The sequence below is a fragment of the Geospiza fortis genome, unplaced genomic scaffold (genome assembly GCF_000277835.1).
Source record: "Geospiza fortis unplaced genomic scaffold, GeoFor_1.0 scaffold54, whole genome shotgun sequence".
In the NCBI taxonomy this organism is placed as follows: Eukaryota; Metazoa; Chordata; class Aves; order Passeriformes; family Thraupidae; genus Geospiza; species Geospiza fortis.
Window position 1 is genome coordinate 451,223 of NW_005054301.1, and position 12,777 is coordinate 463,999.

General features: G+C 39.6%; 1 protein-coding gene across 3 annotated transcripts in view; it reads left to right on the forward strand.

The window, feature by feature from the left end:
* Positions 1–12,777, forward strand: part of FOXN3 (forkhead box N3) — a 168,553-nt gene that overhangs the window by 91,364 nt on the left and 64,412 nt on the right. For all 3 annotated transcript variants that reach the window (XM_005417431.3, XM_031065626.1, XM_005417432.3), the window contains one exon: positions 2,780–2,844. In XM_005417431.3, coding sequence (XP_005417488.1) covers positions 2,780–2,844 — 65 coding nt within the window. The remainder of the gene's footprint in view (positions 1–2,779; positions 2,845–12,777) is intronic.

The following is a 12,777-nucleotide window of genomic DNA, read 5'->3' on the forward strand; positions in this document are numbered from 1 at the left end:
TCATTTGCTCCCTGTGGTGGTGCACAGATGCCACAGTGCCAATGACTGTGCACTGTGGATTGTGCACTGGATGCCTCTGGACTTGCACCCCTGGATCCTGTTTTATACATTTACTGCAAATGCTGTTGCAGCCTGGATATCCTTTTGGCTTCAAACAATAGTATTTTCTGAAAATCAAACCTGTGGTCCTTGGCAGGTAACTGTTGATGTTTCACGTGTTGTCTGAATTGTTCTTTCAAGATGTTTTCTTGAAATCTCAGCTTACTATGGTTTATCAAGGTCCATCTTCCACCCACTTCTGAAAGTGCCCTGTGCTCTTCTGCTTCTCAGAGTTAGGCCAGTCCAAACATGTCCAAAGCAAAAATGTATTAGGCCCCACGTTTCTTCATAGTGAGATAAGAGTTCAAACTACTTACTGCTTTTCTTCCAAGAGATATTACTTTAGTCATTGTGTTTAGTTGGTAAATTTGGGGAAAAACTCTTCCATCAATAATGCTAATGGAATAAATATTAATTTTATATCAGGTATTGATTACAAAAGAAAATCACAGACCCAAATTTTGCATTTTTATTTTGCAGAATATGCTGTTACTTCTGTAGGAGAACTGGCCATTCTTCTCTTGTAGCTTACAGGCTGCACTGAAGAAACAACTTGTTTGAAAAAATGCCTGAGATGGACCAAGTTATTTGGCTTTTTATTGATGATCTTTAGAAGAATGAACTTCTTCAAATGGTTTCTTAATCTGGAACAGAGAGGAAGCAGCTTTTGAACACTTTAAAGTGATAGTTCAACTCTGTCATTTGTCAACTTGAAATATGTTTTAATTATTAATACCCTCTGAGACTTCACAGACAAAAGTTTGGGAACAGAAAAAAATGTACCCAATGCAGTTCAGACATAGGTAAACTTCTACAAAGCCATGCAAACACAAAAGTTTGTTGTTTTGAAGGACTTGACAGTTGCTGTGGTACATTACTTACATGCTTTAACTCTTTATCTTCCTTCCCTGGGAAGACACGGTTAATTTTCTCAGCTCATGTGGGTTTGTGCTGAATCAGATGGAGATTTTTATGAGAGCTCTGGGCTCTCATAAATTTTTTCAAATTAGAAAAAAAGATAAATCACTATGGCTTTGTTTCTCTAGTGGAGATATTTTGTCTATTCAAATATATACACTTTTCCCACTCCTTTCTTTAACCCTCTTCCAACCCACTGACGACAGCCTGGGAGTGAATTTCTTTTGCAGTGTCATTTCAGAATTTCACTCTTTTTTTTCTCTTGGGCTTTTGAAAGGCATATAGTTGCCACACTGTGATTTCTGATTGGTAAATCTTTGTGGAATCAAGACAATGCTATGGCTTTCTATTTGTAGCCTGATGGGTCCTGTTCCAGAGATTATGCAGTACTCTGATATACGATATGTGACAGGAGTGAATCCTACAGGAGTGTGAATGCCCTCAACAGCTCTTGACCTTCCTATGAGTTGAGGAGCTACACTGAAGAGCAGGTGCTTACTACAAGGAATGCAAACAATTGGTTGCTTAAGCACTATGAAGTGAGCGTGTGTTCAGACAAGTGTGTGCCCCGTGCTCTCCAGCACTTAAAATGTAGACCTACTTAACTTCTTTTTGGTCATTTTGGTTTTTTTCTCTCTCTCAATTCCCTCTTTTGTTAAGGAGTATTGAAGGTTTATATTACTTACCTAATTGGTTTGGATTCATATACAGTCCTTATTTTAACACAGTGAATTTTTTATATATTAGCACAAGACTATCTGCAGAATAGTTGTGCTTATATTCATAAAGCAGTGTTAAATACAATTTCCATTGTATAGACAATATATACAGAAGCTATATGACTGCAGTTTTGATAGCTAAAAATTTTCAGTCTACTTTTCCAGACTTCTTAAAGTAGTTTTTCACTGCTGTGTCTGCTTATATTTCTGCCTTTGAGTACATCACTCTTAAAAGAGTTGTCTTAGGAACACAGAAGGGTGTAGCCCCCGACTGCGAGTGTTTCTCTGTGGTGCAAAGTAACTTACACCAGTGAGGATCATTTTATGGTCTTTGCAAGGATTTATCCATGAGTTGTCTCAGAAGCAGAAGAGGGCCTGGTCCCGTGTGAGCTCAGGGCAGGGCCTTGGTTCAGGCAGCAGTGACACCTGCCAGGCACCCAGTGGCCCTTGTGGCCACTGCCCTGGCAGGGTCTCACAGGAGCCGCCGTGGTCACCAAGCACAGGGCAAAGGCTGACATTTGTCAGTGGCGCTGGGGACGATGTGTTGAGCTGTCCCTGCTGCCCTGAGGGGCTGTGCCTGCGGGGGCTCAGTGGGTGAGGCACGGGAGCTGGACAGACAAACAGGTGGGGCAGCAAATTGTCACAGCTGAGTGGAAGTCATAAAACATTTGAGTTGTTAGCAGGTATCTCTGGAAAAGGGCGTGTATTTTTCTGTACTGAGAATTCAGAAAATAATTTTGACATTGATTTGAGGTTTTTTATTATTTATTTGAAATTGCTTTTTTCTCTCTTCCTCCAAGAGGATGTGGGTGTGTGCTCTGCTGAGGAGATTTTTCCTTGTGAAGAAAATGTCGATCTTGAATGAAATTAACCTATTTTTAACATGAAATATTAGACCCTCACTTGAAGGCAGAAGTGTCGTGATGTTACATTAGCTTTAAGAACAAAACAGAATTCATGCAAATAGTAACTTATACTTGCAATTTCTAATGCAAATGAATGCAAATGTGATTTTCTTTACACTTGTTTCTTATTCCCTTTAGCACATCAGGTCCACCCATTTGGCCAGGAAGCACCTTTTTCAAGAGAAATGGAGCCCTTCTACAAGGTAGGTGATAGATACTGCATCTTGGAGTAACTGTTCTACTTGAGAAATAACTTCTGCGAATTGCACAGCTTTTTTGAAACTCACCTGGCAAGAAATAACCAAATGTTTTTTTGTTTCCTTTACCCTTTCTCCTTTATTGCGCATCTGGTGCCTTGAAAATGACGGTTTACCACGTACAGTGAGTGTAGTCTGTGAAAGTTGCTGCTTTTTTCCTTTCTTCAGATCATTAAATTGCTTGCTGTAATATATGGTGAAGGGTGGCTTTTTGGTTTTTTCCCTTTGTGTGGATAAAGAGTGCCCAGAAGGAAATGTTCCAGGAACATCACTTTTAGCTCTGTGGATGAAACAAGGTTGTTCTTTGAAAGAGATCCTTTTTTTTAGTCTTTAATTGTGCTGATAGCAAAAGGTACCAGAAGGTAGGTAGCCATGATGTAATGGGGAAAACAGTGTCAGAGTGTTTGTCTCAAGAAAGCTACCGTGGTTAATAGTGCTTATATTCATAGAACAGTGTTAAATACAATTTCCATTGTATAGACAATATATACAGAAGCTATATGACTGCAGTTTTGATAGCTGAAAATTTTCAGTCTACTTTACCAGACTTCTTAAAGTAGTTTTTCACTGCTGTGTCTGCTTATATTTCTGCCTTTGAGTACATCACTCTTAAAAGAGTTGTCTTAGGAACACAGAAGGCTGTGTCCCCAGACTGCAAGTGTTTGTCTCTAGTGCAAAGTAACTTACACCAGTGAGGATCATTTTATGGTCTTTGCAAGGATTTATCCATGAGTTGTCTCAGTTTCCTTTTCATTCTCCTGGTGCCAAGACTTTTCTGGTCTTTCTTCTGACAGAAAATGCTATATAATGTTCTCAGGAGCATTTATCCAAATCACCTACAATGGAGCTTTACTCACAACGAGACACACAAGCAAATAATTCATTGTCAGGCAGTATTACCTTTTACACACCAAAGGAATCCAGCATCTGAGGTTTACCTGAGAATATTTTTCAAGTTAATTCCTTGCACATATCTACAAATTTGCATAACTCCATTTACTATCTATGCTGAGATTTGTTCAAGTGAATTTTAAATACATTAAAACATTCAGATTATTTCTTAGCACTAGAAGATGGTATAAATTGTAGAGTTTAGTTGCTTTTGGCTTTAGTCTGATCAGATAGCTCTAAAGGATCTTTACAGTCCTTCTTAATGAGAAGAACTAGATTTTAATTTTTTTTTTGTAAGGAAAAAGAACTATTGTGAAATAGCTTGATTTGTTTCACTTTTTCAACAATTCTGATTTTAAATGGATATCTGCACATACGTAGTCTTTGTAATCTGAGTTGATAAAATGTAAACTTGCTGTGTCAAGTCTGTATGATAGAAATGTTTTACTTTTGCTTAAGGTGCAAGATACCAGGAATTAATAACAGCTGTTTTTGTAGTCCTCCCTATCTCAATTGTTGCTTAAAGCCTTCTCACAACAAAGAAGAACATACTGTTCTCTGTCCTTTTCTCCTCTGCCCTCTTCTGCCTTCCATATTGGGGTGGAAAATCTAAAACCCCAAAACTTTTCAACATATTAAAGAAATAGAGAAAAGAGATGACTGCCTTTTCAAGCAGCAGGCAAAGCCTAACAGACCTTTAACTGAGCTGGCATTCTGTGTTGCCATTTCAAGTGGAAAATGCAGCCAAGTTGGACTGTAATATGCATGATACAACTGAGGTTGGAAGGATGAGAGTGTATGAAGAAAAACCTCATTGAAGTAATCTTTTAACACTTCCTGGTTAATTTTAAAGCAAGAAGATAAATTAATAAAGCCTTCCTTTCTGTCTTTTTGATTTCATTTCTGTCTTTGGATTTCTCCCTGCAATAGGCTCTTTACTGTGTAGGCTTTAGCAGGTTGCACGGAAATAGTGCATCCACCTCTTTGCTGCTTCTCTGAGCGCCTTTTTCCAGAAGACCCGTGTAAGAAATGGTGGCAGTGCAGGGAGGTGTGAAATGAGCTGTAGGTATTTGTCATGATGCCTTGAGAGGCTCCCTGGAACAGAGGCTAGACCGTGTTAAAGGAATAAAGTATTTATTAAAAGGCCTTCAAAGGATTCACCTTGCGCAGTACAAGAGCCCGGCCATGGCTCCCCCCAAGATGGATGATGCGTTGCAAGTTTTCAAACTTTGATAAGTTTTGGTCCATCTACATATTGGGGTTAATTGTCTAACTACAGCTTCAGGTTATGAAGTCCCATCTTCCCAGATTGCTCTCCTCAATTTACCATTGTTTATACTTTTTGGACCTGGAGCTGCAATGATACCCTTGGTTCTTGGGCTGGAAAAGGATTGTTTTGTCTAACTGAACTGTAAGAACTTGCTAACACTTTATATGAGGTTCAGTTATATACGAATGCGATACAAAATCTGGAAAATACAAAAGCTGAAACTTAAGGCATCAGTCAGTACCTATGATACATGACCACCTGAAGTATTTTTCCAGTGCTTATAGTCAGCTTAATGCAATCAGGAGAATGAAAAATTGACTCAATTATTGGTTTCAAGTTATAGTCCTGCCTTTGGATTGGCAAAAATTGAGGTAACAAAGGGATTTTAAACTATTTTTACTTGATAATTGTTCTACTGTGTTTGAAAAGAATGTTCACTGTGTTATAGACAATAATACAGAATACTTCTGTAATTGTAGTAAATGTGGTATTCATGCGCACTTGTCACACCTCATTTCTTCTGAATTCTTAAGAAAAATGTTCTTTTTCTGGTCTGAGGAATGAAGAGAAAAAATTCCACAATGTAAGTAGTGCTTTCTTTAGCCAAGAAGACTTGTAGATGCTCCTGGTTTCCATTCATTTTATATCAGAACTATTTGGCAAAATAATCTTAACCATTGTAAAGAGTTTAACATATTTCTTCTGAGAAAGTAGCTGAGAAAACAGTTATCTGTGTACCTCAAAATAGCAAAGGAAGAGAAAGGGAAGCTAAAATTCATTTTAGCTATTCTCTGTCCTTAATATTTTTTGACATGAGCGGGAGTAATTCTCTGTTACTTTCTGGCTTTGTATTTTTTTAAGAATTTTGAAATATATTTACGCCATTCTCTTTTTGCCTATGTTTTTATTAGATATGAGATGGCTGCCTTAGGTTTTTGGGGGTTTTTTGGGTGTGTGGGTGGTTTTTTTGGTGTTTTTTTTTGTTTTGTTTTGTTTTGGTTTTGTTTTTTGTTTTTTGGGGTTTTTTTGTGAGGATGATGGTTCTGTTGTTCTTGGCATTAACTCTAACCAGTTACTCTGTATTGAGTCAGTCACCTGCCTAGGTACTTTTTGTAGTCTTGAACTCCTGCTGGGTGATGGTTGCTCCCTATATCCTTGTGCTACTTGGTATTCTTGAGAAAAGTCTCATGCAGAGCTTAATTTAGGTAGGACCTTCAGTCCTACCAGACTCTAATGTCTTCTCTCAAAACTTACCTGTGTGTCCATGGAAATTGCTGTATTCTAGCTTTCAGGATTCCCATATAAAACAGGTTTTTGCTCTTGCTGCTTTTCTTTTTCTCTTGTTTTTTTTTTTTGTAACTTGTTGCTGTACATATTGTATGTTTGTTTCAAATAATAGATTTTTTTTTTTTAATCTGCTGTATGGAGAGCCTTTGTTCCCACTGTTTTTTCTGTTCTGATCTGTCATAATACATTCATTTTTATGTAATAAAATATATGTGAGGAAAGAGTCCTTGTGGTAGAAAATACCTAGACATATTCTAAACTCTTAAGGAACTTATACTGTGGAAGATATGTGGGGCCATAGTCACATTAACTTCAAAACCTTGAAACTAATATATGGTGTTCTGAAAAGGGCAGTTTTGTTGCCTCTGCTCTGATCTTGGGTGTTAAGCTCGTCTGAACATGCAGTTGCTCACAGATCAGCGGTAATAATAAAACTTCTTTGCTGTTAATATGTCTGATATTCTTCTTGAATAAACTAAAAATACATCTTCAAACTACCTTTTAGCAGCAGTCATATAAATTCCAGTGGCTGTGTGCCACCTGTAAGATGTAACTGGACTGTAGAGGGGTTTGGTTTATTTTCTTAAAGATGTAACTTATCTTTCGAGGGGAAAAACCCCAAAACAACAAAGTTACTACTCTCTTCTAATCTTACTTGCGCTCACACTTTGATAAATTAAATGCAGCATATTACAGTGCCTTTTTGTATCAGATTTGTTCTGTCTTGATTTGTCTTCATTGTCTGGGGAAGGAAAGTAAACCTGGGTCATCCAGTCCCTATTGCTGTTAAAAAAATGGAGATGGGCCTCCTCACTGAGACTTGATGGTCCACCTTCCAGTTGTGCCTGACCTACTGCAGGTAGAGCCACGATCCTTGCCAAGTTGTTTGTGTTCTGGTGTGAGCAAGGTCCTCCACTTCCTCTTCTGACAGTCAGCACAATTTAAATCTGCTGCCTGTGGATGTTACATCAAAGATATGATTATTTTCCTCAAAGATCCTGCCGACCTGGATTCACACCTGCAAACTGGATTGCAGCAGTCAGTGAACTGAATTCAGACAGCATGGCTTTCCTTGGAAGCCATAATTCCCTTTTAATGAGGATGGAAAGAAAGATTGGAAAAATCCATCACCTTGAGAATGCAGAAGGGGAGCAGTGAGGAGTTGCATGTGGCCTCTAGTCCGTCTTGGCTGAGGGAGCCTGAGAAAGGAGGGATTACCCTCCCCAGATCTCATGGTCTCCTTGTTCTTTCTCTACCAGCAGCTGCAGAGAATAGGCATCCTCAGGCTCCAGAGCAGAGCAAGGGACAGGTTGTTTACCTGGGGATGACTTGCCCTCTTCTCCTCTGGGGAAGCACTGTATGAGAGACACTTCATTCTCTGATACTTGAAGCAGCTCGTGTGCCTTGGTCCTGCTGCCATGGCTGTAGCTGGCACCACCTGTGAGAAGCTTTGATGGGAAAGAATTGGAAGACACTGTCTTCACAGGGTCAGATGTCACCAAAACCAGCATGAGATGGAGACTCCATAGTTTGTTGCAGAGTAGAAATGGAAACTCTGGGCACTGCTACTCCATTGACCCTTATTGCCCTCAGTCCAGGTTGGTGGCTTTCATGTTTTATTGTGCTGAGATCTGACACCTGCCCATAATGTGAGACTTTAAGGAAGGTACCAAAGCACATGGATCACTTTATTCTTAGTTGAGAATGGTGAGTTATTTGAGCCAGAAAATTGCATTCCTAATAAGAAAGTTTATTTTATATGAACAGACCAGAAATGAGATGTCCTACATAAAAAGATGAGGAACTAGTTTATTTTAAACATGTGCATACAATTGTAGAGAGATCTTTTTCTTCTCTAATAAGCTTGAGAATCCTTGAAATATCCAAATAAGCCATTTAATCTCTTTCCCATTAAGTATGTGTAAGAAATAAGAGAGGAGATTTGGGACTTCACCTTTCCAAGCATTAGCTATTAGTAGAAGCAGTTGCTGAGGTGGAAATAAACCAGCAGGGAGGAGGCAAAAAGGAGGCATTTGTTGCTTATTTCCCTTGAAAACACTAAATTAGAAACTTTCACTCTTATAAATGAAGACATCCAGCCTATATTTTTAGGTTAATGGTGGCATTAGGATAGGAATGTAACAATGCCAGGGCCTGGTTTCTTTGGACAAGTATTGCCCACACCAACTACTCTGCCTTTACTCTGGAGAAGCTGAGAGGAGTTGGTTTTTTACTTTCAGGAGTGAAGCCTTTCAAAAGGGAGCTTGACAACAAAATCACTAAGAGAAGATATGTGTGCATGCAGCCACGTGTATTTTCTGTCTAATAATGGGAAAATTTGTTTTTGTCAACACTGCCAACAAATACCCAGGAGCCCCTGCTAGCACAGTGAGCTTCTTTCTCCTGGTGGAAATTCAGTCCATCTACTCTTTCCACTGGGCAAGCAGAGCAGGTGTATTCCTGGGCATGTAGGGGAGAGGTACAGCCCATCCTGCAGCATAGGGTGCCTGTACCTTCTGTGCTAGCGGGGCTGAGGAGAAGGAGGAACAGGGGAGAGCTGAAAGACAAGAAACTTCAGCAAGTCTCGTGTGCGTTTAACCTTCAGAACTGCGTGTCACACCTCAAAAGAAAACTAACCTTGGAGAGAAATGCTCTCATTTCTTCTACAGCCTAGAGGTGCACACAAAAGGAATGTGGCAAGATACCATACGTATTACAGATAATTTAATATTATATAATACTTAAATGTCATGGTGACCATAAGAAAAAGGCCAAAAGCAATACAAAATAATCCAGCCTTAGGATTGGTAGATTGAGGTGCTGTGATCTATAACACAGTCTTGTGCAAAACTCTAAGGCCCAAATCCAACTAAACCTTTATTTCTTAATGCATATTTGGGCATCTCCTGTTCCCAAGAATCTAAATAGATTTTCTTGCTTTGGGGTTATAATTTCTTGATTTTGTGCTCTGTGAGATGAGTATAATAATGGTGCTTTTCACTGCCCAGACCTGTCAGTCTGCAAAATATTGGCTCTGCATCATATTCTGATGCTTCACAAATGGAAGAACTTTAAACAGGGGAAACATAACTGTAAAAATCAACAGACCTGTCCATTAACTTTTGCAGGGAAGTGAATTTTGGTTTATTTTTCTTTCCCCCCAGTTGAACTCTATTCTGAGAGATACACTTGGAAAATGACTGTTTTCTGTAGAGACCTGAGGGAGGTTGAGAGTCTAGTTCCAATGTAGTTACTTTCATCAGCAGAGCATTGAACCTTTTGACTTCATCATATTTTCTCTTCAGCTTTTGCTTCTCTGAGCTGCCATTCCACTGTCTTTGAAAAAAGTGGTGACAGTCATGCTTTGCTTTGCTGGTGAGTTGATTTGGGTCAACATACTGAATTAACAGCAAAGCTGCTATCTGTCCTTGTTAAAATAAATCACTTTTTATTCACATAGCATAATTGTTTAAGTCAGCTTTTTTCCCCCTGTTTTTTTCCTCTTTGTTTTTGCCTTTCTGTTTTTTTCTTTTTCCCCCACACACATGAAGGATACCTGACAATCTCTTCAGGAGTTTCTTTTCAGGAAGATGATTCACATGGTGCTTCCGTAGAGACTGAATATTTGAATAATTTATTTATTATTAGCATTCGGTGTGTTTGCAGTGGTATTAGTGAAGAAGTAGAATTAAGTCAGAGGGGTTGTGCAGTGTGTCCCTAAGGGAGTAATTTGAACAGCAGAGCTCTCCTTTGTTTGGGAAAGTGGGTAAACTCCTAGAGGGGTTTCTAGGGTCCTGAGGATGCTGGTAAGGGCTCTTGTTTGTGAGAGGATTTTGTAATGGCCTTAGCACTGTACAGTCAATTAAAAAATCCCAATGAGTGACTGAATCTTTTAGTGATTCCTACAGAAATGGTGACTTTGGGGTGATGTTTTTAGCTCTGCATTCTGTGTAGGGTGTGTATGTAGCTGTGCAGTTTGTATGTAGTCTTTTTATTCCTATTTTTCTAGTTGAGTGTGTAAAATATGGTAAAAGCTGTTATTTATTAAGTGCCTGAAGTGTGGTCCGGCTAACACTGGTGTTAGAGCCGTTAGTATGGAAATGGGACCTCTGGCTGTTTATATTCCCTGTGACCAAAAGATCTGAGCTACCTTTGGCCTCTGAAGTTGAGAAGGAAGAAAACTGAGCTCCATCAGACAGGTCCTGGTAATGGTAAATCACCTTGCAGAGTACACAAAGATAAGTTGAATTCCTGATGTGTTTAAACTCAGTAACTTATGTTTCATATCTGCATGGGAGTCTTTACTATCTTTACAGATAACTCTGCTTATTTTATAACAGTCCTGTGTAGTGACTTTTGAAATTATTACAAATGAGTGACTCAAGATGAAGTTTACTGACTTTGTTTACTTCCCTTGACAACTGGAGAGTGTGGATGAGTGCTGCAAGGCAGGTTCTACCACAGCATTAAGCTTAGGCAGAGGTTCTGGCCACAGGTCTGCTCACCTGTTCTGCCTTCAGTCAGCTGCTGTGTGGGTGGTGGCAGTAAAACAGCACTTTGCAGAACACACCAGAGAGAGAAGTAACTGCTGCAAGTTCCTGCAGTACTGGCCTGGCTGCCTCAGTAACTGCTGTAGTGTAGGAAAGAAAAGATGCAGGAGTTACCCCCAAAACATGAGGGAGGTGAGTGGTCCTTGCCCTGGCAGGTCAGTGCTGAGGTAACCTCCAAGTACTGTTTTTCCAAGGATGCTGTTAAATGGCTTCATATCTGTTCTTAGTTAATTTTGGGGTTGGTCCTGCAGGTGATGTGGCTATGACTTTCTGAACACTGGAATCTACTTCCTTTAAATTGGCAGTAGCTGATCTCAGCTTTTTTAGGAAAAGTATTTTCTGTGACTGACCCTTCTGTAGGCATCAGCACAGGTGCTTTTGTCTAGATACATGTTCCAATGTTCCTCCCACAAACACACATACAGGACTGACTTAAAAATGGAAAACTGACCGTGGTGCTCTTGGGTTTCAGTTGGGTAAAGGAAGATGGAGACCAGATAGAGCAAAAGAAATTACAAGTTCCTGTTCAGTGACTTTTTCCTTTACTAGGACTGCCAAACATCCTCCAGTGTTTTCCTTTCCATGCCAGGAGCTGTAGTCTGCTCAAAGAGTGAGGGCTGTTTGCCTGTAGTGATTGCTTGCATCCAGGATTACTGGTACCTGCTGGCACAGTGAGAGTATCTCCTAAGGGGCTGGGTGTGGCTGGGAAGTGACTGGCTGTGATCACTGCAGATATGGACACAAGTCTGGCAGCAGCTGGTGTCAAACCTCTCCTCTAGGTGAAGTTTGGGGCTAGGCTACTTCTGCCTAGGCTGGGGCTTAGAGCAGTGCATTTCAGTGGCCTGTGACAATACAGCACACCAGTTAGATCCTGTATTACAGGAGGCGTTCTCTGAAAAAGTCACAGTTAAAAATTAGTGGTGGAATTTGTGTAGTATCTTGGAAAATGGTAGAGTATAGAAAGATTTATTTTCTGTAACTGTGAAATTATTGTGACTATTGCCATCAAAATCTCTGGGCTGATGAGCTGGAGCATATGCTCCATGCTGAGAGCTTGTGAATGTTTGGCATTCCTAAAATGTGAAGGTGGCTGATATTAGAAGCAATCTTGGCTTTCATAATTCTAGAGTCTGAGAGCACAGCTAGAAGAGAGGCATATGCCTGTGCTTTACATGGAGATTACTAAAATAAGAATGTTATTGCAGTTGTGTTGCTATGAGCAGTTTTGGTGATGTGCAGATTGCTATGAGCAAGGGAATGCTGTTGTCAAGTTGGGCTGTTCCTTGACTATTCCAGAATTTTTTGAGCCAGGCCTGTAAGAAAATTATAACAAAGTCTAGGAATTTTTAAGATGCTCTCTTGCTATGACCAGCTTGTGTGATGGGCAGTCATCTTTTTTTTGGATCTCTGGGGGAGCCAAAGCTTCCTAACCAGTAAAAAGAGGAAAATTATGGGACAGACAGTGATGGTGATCAAGTCTAAGAAATGTTTGCGTCTTGTGAGTTTTCCTTGTATGCTGTCTGTGTTAATGAGGGTCATGGTTAACATTGGCAGTAATTTTTCCCCTCTATCATGCTAGAAATTTCTTCCTGTCAGTCAGAGCCGATCTCTGTTCTGCTGATAAGTTCTTGATTATATAGAAGGCATTTCTTAAACATCCAGAAAATGGCAAATTAACAGAAATGGAATATTACTAGGAGAGCTTAATTTTGTTTGAAATGTTGAGAAAAGTAGAAGCTATCTTAAATTGATTGGGTGGTCAGTGGCTTGCACATTTCACTGCTATGCCTTAGTTAAGCTAAATGTGAAAAAATCCATTGGTTTCAGATATTGGAATAAATCTTGCTGCTAGAAATGCTTGAACTGCACACTTGAGAGTAT